This window comes from Podarcis tiliguerta (genome assembly GCF_965153285.1).
Source record: "Podarcis tiliguerta genome assembly, chromosome: 4".
Classification (NCBI taxonomy): domain Eukaryota; kingdom Metazoa; phylum Chordata; class Lepidosauria; order Squamata; family Lacertidae; genus Podarcis; species Podarcis tiliguerta.
This window is the reverse complement of record NC_139537.1, coordinates 4,755,846-4,776,292: the sequence shown is the minus strand read 5'-3', so window position 1 is coordinate 4,776,292 and position 20,447 is coordinate 4,755,846. Positions and strand designations below refer to the sequence as shown.

Here is a 20,447-nt window from a genome sequence, read left to right as displayed (position 1 = left end):
CTTGGACAGGAGAGCCTTGCCCTAAAAAGTTGGCAACCTTAGAGAAGGGAAGGCAAAATAGCAGGTGCACATGTTTGCTTTGGGTTTGCACGAAATTGGGAAGGCACCACAACCCAAGTGGACCTGAAGGAGCGTCTCCACCCCCATCGTTCTGCCCAGACACTGAGGTCCAGCTCCAAGGGCCTTCTGGCAGTTTCCTCACTGCGAGAAGCAAAGCTACAGGGAACCAGGCAGAGGGCCTTCTCGGTGGTGGCGCCTGCCCTGTGGAACGCCCTCCCAGCAGATGTCAAGGAAATAAACAACTACATTCAGAAGACATCTGAAGGAAGCCCTGTTCAGGGAAGTTTTTAATGTGTGACATTTTAATGTATTTTTCATCTTTGTTGGAAGCCACCCAGAGTGGCTGGGGAAACTCAGCCAGATGGGAGGGGTACAAATAATAAATTATTATTTATCATTTTATTATCATCATCTGGTTGACAGAGCAATAGAAGAGTTTGCTCAGGCATAGGCTAACTCTGGCTCTCCAGATGTTTGGGACTACAATTCCCATCATCCCTGACCACTGGTCCTGTTAGCTAGGGGTGATGGGAATTGTAGTCCCAAACATCTGGAGGGCCGGAGTTCGCCTATGCCTGAGTTTGCTGGATCAGGCCAATGGCCCATCTAGTCCAGCATCCTGTCCTCACAGTGGCCAACAAGATGCCTGTGGAAAACTGGCAAGCAGGATCCAAGCACCAGAGCAACTCTCCCCTCCTGTGGTTTCCATTACTGCTTCCAGCTGTGGCAGCAGAGCAGATCCATCCTGGTTGGTAACTACCGAAAGCCTTATCTTCTTCCACTAACCCCAGATCCATTATGAACAAGGTAAAAAACTCAGGTCCCAATACTGATCCCTGGGGGACCCCACTTTCAACATCTGTCCATTGGAAGGACTGATCCACAAGAGCCAGCTTGTCTTCTCCTGCTCCAGAGGGCAGGACTCGAACCCATGTCTTCAAGCTCCAAGAAAGGAGATTCCGACTCAACATCAGGAATAACTTTCTGGTGGTGAGAGCTGTTGGACATTGGAACGGACTCCTTCGCGAGGTGACAGACTCTCCTTCCTTGGAGGTTTCTAAGCAGAGATCAGATGGCCACCTGTCATGGATGCTTGAGCTGAGATTCCTGCACTGTAGGGGTTGGACTAGATGACTCATAGTGTCCCTTCCAACTCTACAATCCTATGATTCTAAGAGGACCGCTCTTATTCTACGACTGCTAAGCTTACGCAGGAGCCTTTGGTGGTGAGTCTTTGCCCAAGAACTCTTAAAAGACAAGACTCTCTTTCTCTTTCCTCTCCCCTCCTTGCCTTTTCTTCTTGCAAGAGTGATGCTCTCTGAAACATTTCTGTGGTGCTTAACACTGCCCTGCGAGCACTGAGAACATGATGGTCCTTCTGGGTCAGATCCAGGATCCATTTGACAGCTGAAAATCATGGCCAGGGCCAGCCAATTAGGTCCCCCTCGTGCCAATTCTAGGCCTCTAACCCACCCAGAGTGAGATTGACAGGACCCTGTGCAAAAGCCACAACTCTCACAACCTTTTGAGAATGCTTGCTTTCACCTCCAGGATCAAAGCTGCCACCGAAACCTTAACCAGCCCTTGGTTAAATCAGTGTTGTATAGCAGTTGAGAGGCTGAGCTATGAGCCAGAAGTCCCACATTTGTTTCTTGAATCTGCTTTGGACCAGTTCAGTCCATTGCTCCATCTAGCTCAATATTGTCTACACTGACTGGCAGGTGGTTCTGCACGGTTCCAGGTGAGGGTCTGGAGAGGCCAGCGGGGACCTTCTGCATGCAAAGCAGATGTTCTTCCACTGTCCTATAGCCCTTCCTTGACCTTCCATGTAGCCTCAGCCTCAGTCCTCTCACCTGTGTTATGGGGATACTAATAGCTGTCTAATTTTGTTGGGCTTTTTCAAGACTTAAGGCTCAAGGTTGTTTCAAGCTCAAGCAGATGAAATAACTTTAGTACAGTATGAGAAAGAAGTGTTCTTCGTGTAGTCATTTTAATGATCTGTACTGTTTTTAATGTTGTTTTAAAAAATGTTTTCATGCTGTTGCCCTATGTGCTGATATTTTAGGAGTGTGTATACACAGGTGGGCTGATAACAGTTCATAACTATAGTTTACCCAGCCAGGTGGGTGGCATGTAAATAACAACAAGAAGCTGGTTCTTGCCTAAAGGTAAAGGTAAAGGGACCCCTGACCATTAGGTCCAGTCGCAGACGACTCTGGGGTTGCGGCACTCATCTCGCTTTATTGGCCAAGGGAGCCGGCGTACAGCTTCCGGGTCATGTGGCCAGTATGACTAAGCCGCTTCTGGTGAACCAGAGCAGCGCATGGAAATGCCGTTTACCTTCCCGCCAGAGCGGTACCTATTTATCTACTTGCTCTTTTTCTTTTTTCTTTTTCTTTTCTACTTTCACTATGACGTGCTTTTGAACTGCTAGGTTGGCAGGAGCAAGGACCGAGCAACGGGAGCTCACCTGCTGCAGGGATTTGAACTGCCGACCTTCTGATCGGCAAGTCCTAGGCTCTGTGATTTAGACCACAGCACCACCCGCTTTTCCTTAGGACATCTCTATTTTCATCGGAGAAAAGTTGGAGCATCTGGAGTTATGCGCCCCTTGAGCCAAGGAGATAAATACAGTGGTACTTCGGGTTACAGACGCTTCAGGTTACAGACTCCGCTAACCCAGAAATAGTACCTCGAGTTAAGAACTTCAGGATGAGAACAGAAATCGCATGGCGGTAGTGGGAGGCCCCATTAGCTAAAGTGGTGCCTCAGGTTAAGAACAGTTTCAGGTTAAGAACGGACCTCCAGAACGAATTAAGTACTTAACCCGAGGTACCACTGTAACTAGACAACCTTTAGAAGACATCTGAAGGCAGCCCTGCATAGGGAAGTTTTTAAATGCTGAATGTTATATTATGTTTTCATATATGTTGGAAGCCGCCCAGAGTTGTTGGGGCAACCCAGTCATATTGGTGGGGTAATAATAATAATAATAATAATAATAATATATAGGGTGTCCCCATTTTCATTGGAGCAATGTTGGAGGGAAGGAACCGGCTGTCCGTGGCTCCTAGCCAGGATGTCTCTGTTCTGCCTCCACAGTCGGAGGCAGGGATGCTTCTGAATCCCAGTTGTGGGTTTCTGCGAATAGAGGATGTCGGACTAGACGGGCCGCTGGCCTGATCCAGCCAGCTCATCTTACCTCCTGCTGGAGAACTTGCTGCCAGCTGACGGTGACCCTCAAGGTCCCTTTGTCTCCAGCCTGGCAGGAGCCTTTGACCCCGCCAAAGGGGGACCTGGGACAAATATGTGAGCAGGCTCCCTCTGAAAGGCGCCCCCTCCTCCTCCTCCTCCTCTCCCCCCCAGCCCACAGCTGCTGCTGCTGTTGGCTGAGCAGGCAGGCTGGGGAGGTGGACAGGTTGCTAAACAAGCTAATTAGATCAAGGGGCTGGTGAAAGAGAGCCCCAACTGTCAGGCTGCGGGAGTTGTGAAAAAGTTAATTCGATTAAGTTTCCCCTCTAAACTAATTAGGCAGCAGGCTGCCACGCGAGAGGAGGGGAGGGGGAGACGGCGGGCAGGCCCCTTGCTCATGCCTGCCCAAAGCCAGGGGCAGAATTGGGCACATTGCGCAGAGAGATGGCGAGAGGACAAAAGGAGGAGAGAAAAAGGCTGGAGGGGAAGGGGAAGATGGGAGGGTGGGGGGAGCTCTGTGCCACAGCACCTGCTTTGCAGTTTAGTCCCTGGGGTCTCCAGGTAACGGGGCTTGGGAAGACTCCCCCCCCCCCACCGACCAATCTCTGTGCACAGAAGAAGCCTTGCACTGAGCTAAGGTTTAGGGAGCTGATTAGGAATGGCTGTAGTTCGACACTACGGCATCTGGAAGATCTTGGATTCAGTTTCCAGTGGCATCTCTAGGTAGGGTTGAAATCCTGGAGAGATGCAGTCCTCTGAGGCATCTCTCCTCATCCTCCTGCTCCTCAAAGCTAAGCCTTCATTATTTTGGTTGCACTGGAGTGGTCAGTCCTTTTGATGCTTCCAAGTGGTGTTGTTGTTTAGTCGTGTCCGACTCTTCATGACCCCCTGGACCAGAGCACGCCAGGCCCTCCTATCTTCCACTGCCTCCCGCAGTTTGGTCAAACTCATGCTGGTAGCCTCGAGAACACTGTCCCACCATCTCGTCCTCTGTCGTCCCCTTCTCCTTGTGCCCTCCATCTTTCCCAGCATCAGGGTCTTTTCCAGGGAGTCTTCTCTTCTCATGAGGTGGCCAAAGTATTGGAGCCTCCACTTCAGGATCTGTCCTTCCAGTGAGCACTCAGGGCTGATTTCCTTAGGAATGGAGAGGTTGGATCTTCTTCCAGTCCATGGGACTCTCAAGAGTCTCCTCCAGCACCAGAATTCAAAAGCATCCATTCTTCAGGCAATCAGCCTTCTTCATGGTCCAGCTCTCACTTCCATACATCACTACTGGGAAAACCATAGCGGTCAGTCCTTTTGATGCTTCCAAGTACTAATGGTTAAATTCCCCAGGTGTCACCTAACAAAGGAGTTCCCCTGACTTCATCAAAGCTTGTTGATTGACCAGGATTAAAGAGCAGTACACACTTAGGACATTTACTTTCACTCATCACATGCAAATTGCTGATGCTCAGGTGGAGGTAGCACATTCCAATACACATGGATCTTGATTGCATTCCCAAAGTCTGACACACGTTATTTTACACATAAACACTAATTAAACACCTCAAACCCCTTGCATAACCCCCTTTCTAATACACACTGAGATTGCCTTGCAGCATACTCCCATTATAACATTGTTGTTGTTGTGTTGTTGTTTTGTTGTTTAGTCCGACTCTTCGTGACCCCATGGACCAGAGCACGCCAGACACTCCTGTCTTCCACTGCCTCCTGCAGTTTGGTCAAACTCATGCTGGTAGCTTTGAGAACACTATCCAACCACCTCGTCCTCTGTCGTCCCCTTCTCCTTGTGCCCTCCATCTTTCCCAGCATCAGGGTCTTTTCCAGGGAGTCTTCCCTTCTCATGAGGTGGCCAAAGTCTTGGAGCCTCAGCTTCAGGATCTGTCCTTCCAGTCAGCACTCAGGGCTGATTTCCTTAAGAATGGATCGGTTTGATTTTCTTGCAGTCCATGGGACTCTCCAGAGTCTCCTCCAGCTCCAGAATTCAAAAGCAACCATTCTTCGGCGATCAGCCTTCTTGATGGTCCAGCTCTCACTTCCATACATCACTACTGGGAAAACCATAGCTTTAACTATATGGGCCTTTGTTGGCAAGGTGATGTCTCTGCTTTTTAACATACAAGTCCTAACTAAATCCTAATATTTATTAGTCTAAAGATAAACACCACAGATCTATTACCACACGTTGTGCAGCCTTATTGCTCTTCCTCCTGAGAAATCTGGACCTGCAGGACAGATCTGTGCTTCCTGCGGGTTTTTCAGACCCTCACAACAAACTCCCAGCCCTGCCCAAGACAGAGCCAGATTTCTGAAGGTTCTGGATTCATGGCAAACTCATCTGGAATTTGTCAAGCTGGATATCTGCCTCCAGAAGACTTGCTAACTGAGACGCCGGTCAGTCGGGCTGCACCCATCCATCCAGGTCTAGCAATTGCTATTCGTGGCTGCAGTGAAACTGCACAGAATGACAGAGCTAAAGGGGAACCCAAAGGACATCTGGCCAGTCCACCCCCCTGTGGATGCAGGCCGTAGGCAGATGAGATCAGGTGTGTAGCCTCAGCTGGAGAGTTGCTGCCTGTCCGTGTAAACAGCACTGACCTTGATAGACCAATGGCCTAACTCAGTATATGACGGGTTCCTGTGTTCCTACAGCAGCTGTTGTGACGGCATCTCGATAGATGCTCCATCAACCTCTGCCTAAAAACCATTGACAAAGGAGAGTCTGATGCCTTTCAAGGCTGAAGATGAACAGATAGTACTGTGAGGAATTTTATTTTATTTCCCCCAATGTTTAGTCTAAATGGTTTATTTCATTTCATGAAATTCACACACCGCTTGATTGTTAAAACAGAAAAACAAAAAACCCTCAAAGCATTTGACAAAAAGAAGAAAACAATAAAAGGAATGGTAAAAAGAGTTAATAGAACATTTCAAAAAACCAAAACCAGCAGTAAACTCTCCCAACGAGGGAGAGTCCATCACTTTCCAACAGAGTCTGTTTCACCGTCAAACAGCTCTGATTGTCAGAAACTTCAGTAAGAAGTTTAGTCTAATTCTCCTTTCTTGAATCCATCGGATCGGGTCCCACCCTCTGGAGCAGGTCATACAATCATAGAGTTGGAAGAGACCACAAGGGCCATCGAGTCCAACCCCCTGCCAAGCAGGAAACACCATCAGAGCACTCCTGACATATGGTTGTCAAGCCTCTGCTTAAAGACCTCCAAAGAAGGAGACTCCACCACACTCCTTGGCAGCAAATTCCACTGTCAAACAGCTCTTACGGTCAGGAAGTTCTTCCTAATGTTTAGGTGGAATCTTCTTTCAAGGTTCCACATACCGGGGCAGAATTGTATAAACAAAAATGTTTCTAAGCAGGCGCCGCAAAGAGTGTAGCGAAAGCGCCTGCCTGGTGCCAACAGGCAGGGAGTTCCGAAGAGTAGGTTCCATCACACTAAACGACCAAGCTCTCACAAAGGTGGAATGGGGGTTACTTGGAGCAGTGCCAGTTCTGCATCTTGACGCTGTCGACAGGGCATGGGTGGGGTAAGGCGATCCTGCAGGTAAACTGGTCCCACGTTCTTAAGGGCTTTATTTTATTTTTTATCTTCTAATTTTCTTCTTCCCTTTTTCTTTTTAAATTAAAATACTGCTAGAATTAGAATACAGTGGTACCTCGGGTTACATACGCTTCAGGTTACATACGCTTCAGGTTACAGACTCCGCTAACCCAGAAATAGTGCTTCAGGTTAAGAACTTTGCTTCAGGATGAGAACAGAAATTGTGTTCCGGTGGCGCAGCGGCAGCAGGAGGCCCCATTAGCTAAAGTGGTGCTTCAGGTTAAGAACAGTTTCAGGTTAAGTACGGACCTCCGGAACGAATTAAGTACTTAACCCGAGGTACCACTGTAAACATGTGCACCCCACCACGGAGACCATTCCATTGTAACTATCCAACCTCCCAAAATTTCAACACCTCTTGTGATGGTTTGGCCCCTTTCCGTTTTAACAGTACAAATTCTACAAACACCCTGCATACCTCCTCAAAATCATTTTCCGGCGTATTCCCCATCTTACCTTAATGGCACCTGTTAATTTATAATTAATACCTATATCCCACACCTCTTTATACCATTCTTCCATTTTATAGTCACCTTGCCCCTTCCACTTCCTAGCTATAATAACTCCTGCAGCTGTCAATAAATTTGTGAGTCCTTCACAGCCTGTGAACCTTCCACCCCATTGTAAACTGATAATAGTGATACCTCTGGACTTTTGGTCAGCTTTAACCCAGTGATTTCTGCTATCTCCTTAAACACCCTTTGCCCCCCCCCCATGTACATATTTACACCCCACCACCACGACATGTGAACTTAATTCCCCGTTTCCTGGCAATCCCCTCCAACATAACACTGAATATTGTTAAGGGTTTTATATACTAATAGTGGTAGGAAATTGGCAAGCAATGCAGATCTCCGAGCCGAAGGTGACAAGGTCTCGCTCCTATCAGCAATGGCTCTGCAGCATTCTGGATCAGGTACAAGGGAAACACCACAAATATTGCATTGCAGTAATTTGGTCTAGGAATAACCAACACAAGAACCACCGTGGCTGGGCTTTCCCATCCAGGAATGACCGTAGCTGTCTCACCAACTGCAGATGTCTCTCCCCTTTGCAAATTCAGTAATCTGATCAGGGCACGCGTCAGCCGAGTCTTCTGCCCAGCTTGGTGTCGTGCAGCGGATTCTCACAACGACGCGGCTTTTATTTCCTTCTCCTTTTATTTTTACCCAAATAAACACCCTTTCGTTGCGTGCAAAGCGCATGGATTTCCTTGCATGTGGCCGCATCTTCTGCACACGATGTTCCATCTCCTTCTGGCTTCTTTTGAATATGTTATACCCTTCGAACCCTGCATGGGAGCCACATATCTTTTAACAACAGGTATCAGGAAAGCCTAGGGGACGCGGGTGGCGCTGTGGGTTAAAGCCTCAGTGCCTAGGGCTTGCCGATCGAAAGGTCGGCGGTTCGAATCCCCACGGCGGGGTGCGCTCCCGCTGTTCGGTCCCAGCGCCTGCCAACCTAGCAGTTCGAAAGCACCCCCGGATGCAAGTAGATAAATAGGGACCGCTTACTGGCGGGAAGGTAAACGGCGTTTCCGTGTGCGGCTCTGGCTCGCCAGAGCAGCTTCATCACGCTGGCCACGTGACCCGGAAGTGTCTTCGGACAGCGCTGGCCCTTGGCCTCTTTGAGTGAGATGGGCGCACAACCCTAGAGTCTGTCAAGACTGGCCCGTACGGGCAGGGGTACCTTTACCTTTACCATTACATTTGCCTTCTCACGTTAAGAATTCAAGTTGCTGAGCCGCGGGCTCCTCAGCTGTTTCCAGTGCCAACCCACTGGGCAGGAGGAAGGGGTCCTGTGGGCCGCATAGAAGGCGACTGGGGGCCACACAATGATCATATGTGCACAAGAGAGAATCTTTGGTCTGGACAGCTTTCAGTCTCAAGAGAAGTGCAACGGATGGGGGGTGCATGCACATGGTTCAGGCATCTGGAAAAACCAGGCTCAGTGCCTGAGGTTTAGGGAACGAAATCCATATTTTGCTTAACAGAGAGAGCTAAGATTTAACCTGTTGTGGGGGAGGAAGCAGCTGGCTTTAAAGGGCTTTTGAAAGCGAATGGAAAAAGGACCAACAGCTGGAGTGTTCATGCCACTGATGATTTTTTCAAAAATATTGTTATTTTTGAGTCATGCTGGGGGGGGGGGCGGCGGCAGTGTTGTTGGGCACAAGAGAGAGTGAGGAATAACGACAGCAAGGCCACCCCAAACAGCAACAAAGGGGAGAGGAAAGTGGAGAAGGGAAGGAGAAAAAGGAAATCGAAGGAAGAAAGAAGGAAATCGGAGGAGGAGGAGAAGGGGGATCAAGAGGAAGGAAGAAATGAGAAAAATGGGATAGAAGGAATAAAACAAGCAGTAAGGACACAAACAGCCCAGGAGAAAAGGGGGGGGGGGTCAGGGAAGCAATATCCAAAGGGCAGGGGCCATAACAGAGAAGGCTTCGCTCGTCACCCTCTCAGGCCTTTTAAAAAATTGGGGGTTGTAAAATTGCAAATTTAAGAAAGGAAAGTAAAGGAAGGAAGGAAGGAAGGAAGGAAGGAAGGAAGGAAGGAAGGAAGGAAGGAAGGAAGGAAGGAAAGAATCACAACGAAAAGAAAGACCTATCAGCAAACATTAGCACCGTAAGCATTAATACCTCCATCTTAGTTTACACACATAGATCATTATTTGCCACCCAGGGCATTAAGTCTTTGGCCCATCACTCAGATGCTGAGTGTTTATGCTTCCAGGCTTGGTTCAGCTTCTGCTCAATCCACCTCAATTTTAAATACGTGGAATCATAGAATTGTAGAGTTGGAAGGGACCCTGTGGGCGATCTAGCCCAACCCTGGGACCTCCAGCTCCGGAGGCCCCATTTCATGGAATGCCAGTCTCTATGGGCTGAGCAACAGGGAAGAGCTCTTTGTCCTCCTTGCAGACATCCCAGAGGCATCCACAGCGAGGAGGCGGCTGTTGGGTTAAATTGGATTTTCTGGTCTGACACGGCAAGGTGACACCTGCATGCTTATCCTGTCCATTTCTGGTTCTGTCCCAGGACTAAGACATCCAGGGAGGCCACAACTACCCTTTCATGAGAGATCAAATAAAGCCCTTCTTCACTCAGCACGTATTTAACCTGTGGAACTCCCGCCCACAGGAGGTAGTGACGGCAATTAGAAATTCATGGAGGAAGAGAGGGCTCTCAGTGTCTGCTAGGCACAATGGCTAGAGCTCAGGTCCTGCTTGTGAGTTTCCCTTTACACAAACACACACTCAGGAAATGAACAATTTAGGCATGAGTCGGAAGAGGGAAGAATGGGACCGGAATTGGGCAGGGAGCGTTATGCGCACTCCACCAATGGGTGCAGGGGCCAGGCTTGAAATGCCCATTGCCTGTATGCAGTTTTAATTCCAGTAGTGTTCAATTAAGGGGACGCGGGTGGCACTGTGGTCTAAACCACTGAGCCTAGGACTTGCCGATCAGAAGGTTGGTGGTTCAAATCCCTACGACGGAGTGAGCTCCCATTGTTTGGTCCCAGCTCCTGCCAACCTAGCAGTTCAAAAGCACATCAAAGTGCAGGTAGATAAATAGGTACCGCTCCAGCGGGAAGGTAAACGGCGTTTCCGTGTGCTGCTCTGGTTTCGCCAGAAGCGGCTGAGTCATGCTGGCCACATGACCCGGAAAAACTGTCTGCGGACAAACGGCGGCTCCCTCGGCCAGTTAAGCAAGATGAGCGCTGCAACCCCAGAGTCGTCCGCAACTGGACCTAACGGTCAGGGGTCCTTTTACCTTTATCTTTTAGTGTTCGATTACTTGCTAATGTTATCTTTCCTATCTTTTTAGCTTTTCCAATTTTATCCACGTTTCTGTCTTTTTAATTTGTAGTCCGCCTTGAGTCCCCATCTGGGAAAAAGGAATAATAATAATAATAATAATAATAATAATAATAATAATAATGGCGGCACTGGTTGGCCGCAGTGAGAGCAGGCGGCCACACATCCAACCTGATCCAACAGGCTATTTTACAGGAGGGGAGAGAGCTCTTGTGCTTGGATCCTGCTTGGTCTGATCCAGCCGGTTTCTCTTGCGTTCCCACGTTCCACCCAAGGGGCTTTGGGTTGCAGGATACAAGCTTTGGCCGAACCTTTGCCGAGCTCCATCTCAGACCCTCCTCCTCCTTCTCCTCCTCCACCTGGCGGTGTGGCATTATTTGCTCTAGACGCAGATGAAGCCGCCCGGGTGAGGATGAGGCCAGGACGACGTGGGACCACCCCAGCCCTCAGCTCTGCAGCCCCTTCTGGTAGTGGGAGCCTGCATGGGCCTAATTGAATTACCGTCCCCGGCACGGGGCTGAAGGCTGCTGGTAATTGAATTTCTGCTGTCACAGGCTACTGTTTCTCTCCTCCAGCCTCTGCCTGGGTTTTTATTGTTCCTTGGTTTGACTGCGATGGCACATTTATTTGATCTGTCACAGGCAGCCCTTTCACCCTCGCCAGTTTGCTTAAAGGCACGCCGCCTCGGCCTGCTTTCCTCCCCCCCCCCCCCGCCTCCCAGCTAAACACAATTAAAACAAATTGGGGTGCGTGTGTTGTGCTTCAGCCCTTGTCCCTTGTGGATAAGCGACTGGGTCCCCTTCTTACCCGGGGCTTGTTTGCAAGCCAGGCACAATCCTGGATTGGACTGAGGAGGACTGGGAATGTGCCCAGGACACAATGGCAGACCTGGGAGGGGCCCCCAAGAGCCATCGAGCCCAACTCCCTGCAGATAATCACGGTTTTTAAAGGTGGGGGGCCTTTCCCAACTCAAGAGCTTTGGGGTAGTAGTGCTGGCGGGCGGATCAGGACGGTGTGGGCTCAAGCTGGCGGGCACTTCCATGCACAAGGGGGCTTCATTTTGAGAGGGCATGCGCCCCACTTTAACTATGATGCTAAAGTGACTGGCACTGGGGGGAAGGGGTGCTTGACAATGTTGCTCTGAATTTGCCAGGTCCCTGTACAAAGTATGCACTGTGCATGATCAAGATTCCCAAACAATGGAAATTCAGTAAGTCCTTTTATACCCTCATTTGGGAGAAGGGAGCTGAATATTCTCTCTCTCTCACACACACACACAGAGATGTGATTAGCAGGCTGAAGTTCATCTCTGTATACGAGGAAGCCCCATGCACTTTGTGCCACCACCCAGATGCTGAACACTGAGAGCCAAACATAGGCCAGGCAGTGTAGTACAGTGGTACCTTGGTTCTCAAACGTAATCCATTCCAGAAGTCCGTTCCAAACCAAAGCGTTCAAAAACCAAGGCGTGCTTTCCCAAAGAAAGTAATGCAAAACGAATCAATCCATTCCAGACAAAACCCCTTAAAACAGCAATTTAACATGAATTTTACTATCTAACGAGACCACTGATCCATAAAATGAAAGCAATAATCAATGTACTGTACTATAAAAAAATTAGACAGTAAAGGCCGACTCTGGGGTTGTGGCGCTCATCTCGCTTTATTGGCTGAGGGAGCCGGCGTACAGCTTCCGGGTCATGGGACCAGCATGACTAAGCCGCTTCTGGCGAACCAGAGCAGCGCACGGAAACACCGTTTACCTTCAGACTGGAGCAGTACCTATTTATCTACTTGCACTGGCATGCTTTTGAACTGCTAGGTTGGCAGGAGCAGGGACCCAGCAACGGGAACTCACCCCATCGCGGGGATTCGAACCGCCGACCTTCCGATCGGGCAGTCCTAGGCTCTGTGGTTTAACTCACAGCGCCACCTGTGTCCCTTAATAAGACAGGTGATAAAAATAATAAAAAATTTTTTTTCTTACCTGCACGGATGTTAGTCATTGTTTGGATGGGGGGGGGGCTTTTATCCATTTCCGCAGTCACTCAATCAATCAATCAATCAGTAGCTGAAGTGGGTTCTGCACAGTCACAGAAACAAATTAACCGAAAAAGCCTCAAAAACACAAAATAAATAGCAAAAACAAAAGCGCCAAACTTAATCCGTTCCAGAAGTCCATTTGACTTCTGAAATGTTCAAAAACCAAGACACAGCTTCTGATTGGTGCAGGTGCCCTGGAAACAATAGCCGAGAGATGCATTAGACATTCAGCATCCGAAAAACATTTGAAAACCGGAACACTCACTTCCAGGTTTTCGGGATTTGGGAACTAAGACGTTTGAGAACCAAGGTACCACTGTAGTTAAGAGCGTTGGACTAGGGCAGGGGTCTGCAACCCGCGGCTCCGGAGCCGCATGTGGCTCTTTTACACCTTTGCCGCGGCTCCGGGGCGGATACTAGCGAGGGGAGGAGGCGCATTGTGCGCCCTGACACTCCCCACTGTGGCGGGCGCTGTACTGGCTGTGACGTCGCATGGGGGCGGTGCGTGCGTTAGTCACGCACCGTCCCGACGTCACCTTCCCGCCCGCTACATTGTAAGGGGCATGTACACTGGTCACTGTTTTGAAGGGGAGTGAAGAACACACACACACAAAAAGGTAACTTGTTAATTTAATGTTTATTTCTATGAGGAGTAATTCTGAGGGGTCAAACAAAGAAAAAGTAAAAAAGTGACAAAAAAGTTATTTTTATAATGACGAGTTTTGCGGCTCCCAGTTTTTTTCCCTTTGGAAACGGGTCCAAGTGGCTCTTTTTGTCTTAAAGGTTGCAGACCCCTGAACTAAGGCCTGGAAGACCAGGGTTCAAATCCCCCACTCACAGGTGGGACCACGGGGGCCATTTGCTGCCTCTCAGCCTTGCCTACCTCACAGGGCTCTTCTGGGGATAAAATAAGGATCTGGGAGAAAAATACACATGTATGTCTCACTGTGCTCCGTGGAGGAAAAAAGAAGGAATATAAACACAATCAATTCATCAATCAATCAATCTCCTCTCATTCATGCCTCCTCCTCCCTGGATGGCAGGCGAGTGATCCACAACCCATTCTGGGGCAGGTGTGATATAGGAGGCTAGGCATTTTGGATAGACCCATTTGCCACAATTCAGTTATTTAAATATTTATTATTATTATTATTATTCTCCTTAATACTAAGACAGTCTCTAAGGAGTTTATAAAAGCTTATTTAATGAAACTGAGAAACTTCGACAGAATATAATCCATACAAAGCAATACAATGTGATTCAAAAACTACATTTCGAAAGTGTAAGAGCCCAAGGCAGCAAACCCCTAGCAGCACCTGTTGAGAAGGCATTGAGAACCTCGGCTGTCTCTCCGCTTCACTCTCCCTGCTGCTGACCCACAACTCTGCAACGCTCGCCCAACTTGCAAGAACGTCCTGCCCAGATTCTGTCCTCCACCTTGGGGGGGGGGGGCAGAGGAGAACAGGCCGGTGCACATGATTATCAGGCCTTGGAAAGCTGGATGAAGTTCATCCCTTTTGTCGAGTTAATTAAAATAATTTCAATTGGATTTTGAATACATGTGCAATTTAATTCTTCCCATTTTGAATTTTGTTGGGTTATCATCTTCCTTAGTGGGTCAGGAAACCCGCTGTTTTGAATAGGGTGGGGGGTGCTGGGGAGAGGTTTGTGGAACCGAGAGGGGAGGGGGTGCCCCCCCAAATGTTTGGGAACCGCAGGGTTGGAAAGGAGGCTGCTCTGCCTCCTCTAAGGTGAGAATTGCAAGACAGGAGGGAATGCAAGGCTCAAAGCTTTGAACTCTTGAGCCTCCTCATCACAGCAGACAGCAGGATGAGGCCACAGAGGTCCTTGTTGCTTTGGAGCACCAGAGAGGAATCTTCTGCCTTTTGTCCATTTCTCACCTGCTCCACGAGGTTCAAACCAAGAACATTCTGCCAAAAACATTATTTAGACAAGCCTACCCAGATGTTCTGGGGGACGCGGGTGGTGCTGTGGGTAAAAGCTTCAGCGCCTAGGGCTTGCTGATCGAAAGGTTGGCGGTTCGAATCCCCGCGACGGGGTGAGCTCCCGTTGCTCGGTCCCTGCTCATGCCAACCTAGCAGTTTGAAAGCACATCAAAGTGCAAGTAGATAAATAGGGACCACTTACTGGCGGGAAGGTAAACGGCGTTTCCGTGTGCGGCTCTGGTTCGCCAGATGCAGCTTTGTCATGCTGGCCACGTGACCTGGAAGTGTCTCCAGACAGCGCTGGCCCCCGGCCTCTTTGAATGAGATGGGCGCACAACCCTAGAGTCTGTCAAGACTGGCCCGTACGGGCAGGGTTACCTTTACCTTTTTACCTTTTACCCAGAGTTTTGAAAGTTGATGCACATTTTAATCTGTTTCTGTATTGTCATTTAACTTTTCAAAAGTCTTAAAATTCCTGTTGCCGATTCTTCTTATTGATAACATTTATTGTTTCATCTTTTTCATAAACCGCTTAGAGGGTTTTCAAAATCAAGTGTATAAATTTTATAAATGGATGCAGAATCGTGCTCCAATAAGAGATGGGACCCAGGAACTGAAGCACCAAGAATGAGTGCATTTGTGGCTTTCTTACGAAATGTAATTTTATTAATCAAAGGTTAAGGTGCAGTTCAAAAACCAAAGTGCTTCCAGGTGGGTTTACAAGTCCAAGGTGCAGGGAATGGAAGGACTAAGGTGAGGAGATGAGTGGCTGAAGGTATGAAGTCTGTTGCTTTTAAACCTTAAGGAGGGAGAGCTGTGATCAGAAGCACGAGGCTCTGGATCTGGCTCCTCAATATTGGCCCTCCAGATGTTTTTGGCCTACAACTCCCATTATTCCCAGCTAGCAGGACCAGTGGTCAGGGATGATGGGAATTGTAGTCTCAAAACATCTGGAGGGCCGAGGTTGAGAGGCATGTTCAAAGTATTCAGCTTGCAGAATCAGCCTTTTCTTGGTGCAGAATTTGGAAGCATCCAGAGCAGGCTTCCAAATTCTGCACCAAGAAAAGGCTGATTCTGCAAGCTGAATACTTTGAACATGCCTAGCAAATTTGGCCTCTTTGCTCTAGCCTCTGTTGGCCACAAAAAGGAAGTAGCTGGGTAGTGTTCTGCAGAACCTATCCTTGCAACTGTTCTGCCACTGTGAGAACAAGATGCTGGACTAGATGGGCCATTGGCCTGATCCAGCAAGCTCTGCTTATGTCCTGATGTCTTGTTTGTCCAACGTGGCTCAGGTGAGTGGGTGCCCTATGCAGAGAACAGGCATGCTGCCAACGTGGCTTGCAAAGAGCTCAGGATGATCCACACAACAGGGAGCCAAGTTGCCCACTGCTGTGGGGAAGCAACCCACTGCCCCCTCCAAGTACAACCCCCTGCAATGCGGAGAAGCGTGGAAATGGGGCAGAGGTTGACTTCTCCTCGTTGCTCTGAGTGCAGAGGTATGTTTTGAGAGAACGTTTGAAAGCCAATGTACTCAAAAGGTTCCTTTGAGAACCCGTCCCAGGGACCCAAACGCTGTGGGAGAGCCACACCAGGAAGTTTGGGTGCAAGACCACCCCACCCCACCCCTGAGAGCCACTCTCTCTGCAAAGCAAGGTCCGAAAAGCAAACTCTCATCTCCCCACTTTCCCCCTGCTGCGAAGGAAATCGCTGACAAGGCTGACAAATCTGTTATCCTTCCGCTCAGCTTAATGAGGCTGATTCTCAGCCCTGCGAGCTACGGTTGCTCCACGAAATAAATAAGAAATGCAGAACACTTTTGGAGTGCTAAAACTGATAAATAATCATCATCATCATAATAAAGGTATTCCTACCCTGGTTCCTGTTCTCAATCCTCCGGCTGTAATTAGATTAGCAGCCAAACCTCGAGGCAAACTCAATCAATGGGGCTGAAGCTCTGCATGCTTATCAGAGTTATATATATGCTCACTGGCGATCAATCGATCAATCTGCACCCGTGGCATCTTTGCATCACCAGCTTCTTGTGCAAAAGCTGGCAAGGTCCACAGCTGGGCCCTGGGCTCACCCCCAGGGAGTGTCGTCTGCGGCACAGTATCGCCATTGTACAAATCTATGGGGAGGTCGTACTTGGGATACAGTGTGAAGTTGTGGTCGCCACACCTCTGAAAGGATAGTGCAGAGTTGGAAAAGCTTCAGAGAAGGGCAACAGAAATGATCAGGGGGTGGAGCGAACTCCTCACGAGGAAAGGCTTTTCCTATGAGGGGAAAAGGCACTTAAGGCTAACAGGGAAACGATCGAGGTCTGCAAGATTGTACAGTGGTGCCTCGCAAGACGAAAAGAATCCGTTCCGTGAGTCTCTTCGTCTAGCGTTTTTTTCGTCTTGCGAAGCAAGCCCATTAGCGGATTAGCGGCTATTAAAGGCTTAAGGGATTAGCGGATTAGCTGCTAAAAGGCTATTAGCAGTTTAGTGCCTTAGAAAAAGGGGGTGGGGAGCGAAAAAAAAACCCCAGGAATCGCAAGACATTCTTGCGAAGCAAGCCCCATAGCAAATTCGTTTTGCAAAGCACCTCCAAAACGGAAAACCCTTTCGTCTAGCGGGTTTTCCGTCTTGCGAGGCATTCGTCTTGTGGGGCACCACTGTATATGGCGTGGAGAGGCGTTTTTCTCCTTCTCTTAATATTAGAGCACAGAGAGGCCATTAAACGATGCCTGAATGTTGGAACAGGCAATACGGACAAAAACAAGTAGTTCTTCACACAGTGCATAGTTATGTTATGGAGACTGCTCCCACAAAATGCAGTGAGGCCCACCAACATGGATGGCTTTACAAGAGGATTAGACAAACTCCTGGACCAGAGGGCTCTCAATGGCTACCAGCCAGGATGGCTATGTTCTGCCTCCACTGCTGGGGGAGGCAATGCCTCTGAATACCGCTTAGGGTGGGGTCCACAGGCAAGGAGAGCGCTGCTGTTGCGCTCAGGTCCTGTTTGCGGGCTTCTCTCAAGGCGGCATCTGTTTGGCTGCTGTAAGAGCTAGAAGCTGGGCCTGATCCAGTAGCCTGGCTCGTCTTATGCTCTTGTTTCAGTAAAAAGGAACTAACTATGCCACCAAATGCTCTGCAGTTTGAATCAAAGAACTGTAGCATTGGAAGGGACCCTAAGGGTCATAGCTAATTCCTGGCCACTGGCTCCCTCCTTACTCTCAAACTTTGCTCCTCCCCACTTTAAACCATGGCAGGGTGCACAATATTTCCTACTGTTTTAGGAAACTAAATGAATTTCAGAGCAGCAAACAATCCCACCAGGAGGAGGAGGAGGAGGAGGAGGAGGAAGCACATGTTTGGGAAGGGCAAAAAAGATGCTTTCAGTCTTGTGGCTTTGGAGAGTGTTGTTTTGGGCATGTTTCTTGGCTTTGGTGAGCTCCAGGTTCCTCACCATGGGAGCCACCGGCCCCTAGGCAGGCAGAGAACAGAAGCGTAAGCCAGAGAACAGAACTGCCCCACCGCCGTAACAAGGAATAGTGATGCAGGCAGACCCTCAAGGGAGAAAAGGCAAAAGGCATAATTCAGCAGGATGTTCTTCTGCACAAACGGCAACGTAACAGAACTCTGTGTTGGTCACCCCACCCCCCCAGCTGGAGAACTGTGTCCGGTTCTGGGCACCACAGTTTAAGAAGGATGTTGCAAGAGGAGGGTGACTGAGATGGTTGAGGGTCTGGAAACCAAGCCTTATGAGGAATGGTTGAGGGAGCTGGAGATGTTTAGCCTGCAGGAGAGAAGACTGGGAAGTGATATGACAGCCATCTTTGAATCTCTGAAGGACTGACAACATGGAGGATGGAGCAAGCTTGTTTTCTCCCGCACTGGAGGCAGGACTCGAACCAATGGATTCAAGAAAGGAGATTCCAGCTAAACATCAGGAAGAACTTTCTACCAGCACGAGCGGCTCGATGGTGGAACATGTTGGAAAACAAGCCTTTCTCGGGAGAAGCTGGCAATTCTCCCAAGCTCCCGGCTTGGTCTCCGGTGACCTCCCTGGCTGCAATCCCCGCAGGACCCAGGCTAGGTCTCAATAGGCGACATCTCCCAGCATGGGAGATGCACACCCCCTCCCTCCTGCTTCCCTGGCAGGGAAAGGAGATAGTCAGAAACGTCTATTTACATCCTTTATTTCTGACTTTGCAGCACTACAGAAAACATGTCCGATCACTTCAAACTTCAGCAAACAAGAGAGAGAGACTTCCTGTACATACGCAAGAGGAAGGTATCATATTGCACTCTTCGCAAAGACTTTTCCAGCCTGTGAACTTCCGGGAAGATTCTTTCCCACAGCTAGCCATATCACATGATGTCAACAAGCTGGCTGTCTGCAGCTGCGATGAGCTCATATTGTAACAGAACAGACTCCCTTGGAAAGTGATGGACTCTCCTTTTTTTGTAGTTTTTAAGCAAAGGTTGGATGGCCGTGTGTCAGTGATTCTTTAGATGTGATTCCTGCATTGCAGGGGGTTGGACTAGATGATCTCTAGGAGGCCTTTCCATTCTACAATTCTAGGATTCTACAAACTGTCCACCTGCACAGCTCCCACGCATTTCAGCCGAGCATGTGCAGGAGGTTCCCCCACCGCCGCCACCTAAATGCCCGAGATGAACAGACGAGGAGAGGAGCTCATTTGGTATCCATTTACATTTATTGCAATAACTTAAGAGATCTGGTTGGTGCCCAGGTGGCTGGAAAAGGCCACACCCAGCACTTTCGCAGAGGCATAACCTTGGTGAGCGTCTGAAAAAGTCACTTTCTGAGACCTGAATCGGCACCCAACACATTCTGCAGCATCACTTTTGGGGCTGGAGGGAGGCAGGCACAGCAGCTCGCTTGGAACAAGGAAGTTCGTGCTTATTTCCCCTGAGAAACCCTGCCCCACCCAAAGCACAAACCTCTCCCCCTCGCAAACAGCTCTGCGGGGCGGCAGGCTGACCCCGCCCATCGATTTTGCACAGGGTAGCCCTGTCTCAACAAGGCTGTAGCAGTGATTTGAGCTATAAGGATCTCTCTTTCTCTCTCTCCCAGCTAAGCTCTGATCTCCAGAGAAACCCGGGTTCCCCAAACCACCTTCCTTACTCCTCCGTCTACATCTCATGATTGTTTTATTACTGACCAGACAACCTGAAGCTCCGCAGGGGGCAGCCCGCGGGCCTATAAAGTATAGGACATCTCGTCGGGAGCCAACGGGGCCTGAATGTCCAGCTTCCGGCTTTTGCTGTCCTTCTCAACTATCTCCAGCCGCAGCGTGGGGCCCTTCCTCTGGCCCTCTGCGGGGGACGAGCTGCCCTTGGATTTCAGGAGCCGCTTGTCCGAGTCGTCCACCGTGATCCGCAAGGTGCAACCGCGGGGCAGGAGGTCCTGCTCGTAGGCGGCGGCGAGCTGGTTCACGACTCGACGCTCAACCTGGGGAGCAGGGACAGAGATGAGCCACGTAGTAGTGAGAAAAGTTCTGGATCAAGAACACAGACCAGGTTCAAATCCCACATGCAGCCGCGAAGCTCCCTGAGGGGTCCTGGCCTACTCCCTATCTTCCAGCCTAACCTCCCTCACAGGGTTGTTGTGAGGGGAGAGAACTGTGTCTGCTCCAACAGTGGAAGAAGACTGGAAAAAGTTTAAAGATTATTTACAGCAATACTGTAAAATTAATGAATGTTAAAATGTTGGAATGAAGTTATATGGCTTTAGTAGAAATGTTATAAGGATTTAAGTAT

At 49.2% G+C, this 20,447-nt stretch overlaps 2 protein-coding genes across 3 annotated transcripts in view; both read right to left on the bottom strand.

Annotated features, from left to right (window-relative positions):
- Window positions 1–20,447, bottom strand: part of LOC310676834 (tigger transposable element-derived protein 1-like) — a gene marked incomplete at its 3' end in the record, with an annotated part of 1,439,559 nt that overhangs the window by 1,044,269 nt on the left and 374,843 nt on the right. The gene's annotated exons all lie outside the window — the stretch shown is intronic.
- Window positions 19,363–20,447, bottom strand: part of CLPB (ClpB family mitochondrial disaggregase) — a 75,346-nt gene continuing 74,261 nt past the window's right edge. For both annotated transcript variants that reach the window (XM_083436377.1, XM_083436378.1), the window contains exon 16: window positions 19,363–20,139. In XM_083436377.1, coding sequence (XP_083292503.1) covers window positions 19,888–20,139 — 252 coding nt within the window. In that variant the 3' untranslated portion in view covers window positions 19,363–19,887. The remainder of the gene's footprint in view (window positions 20,140–20,447) is intronic.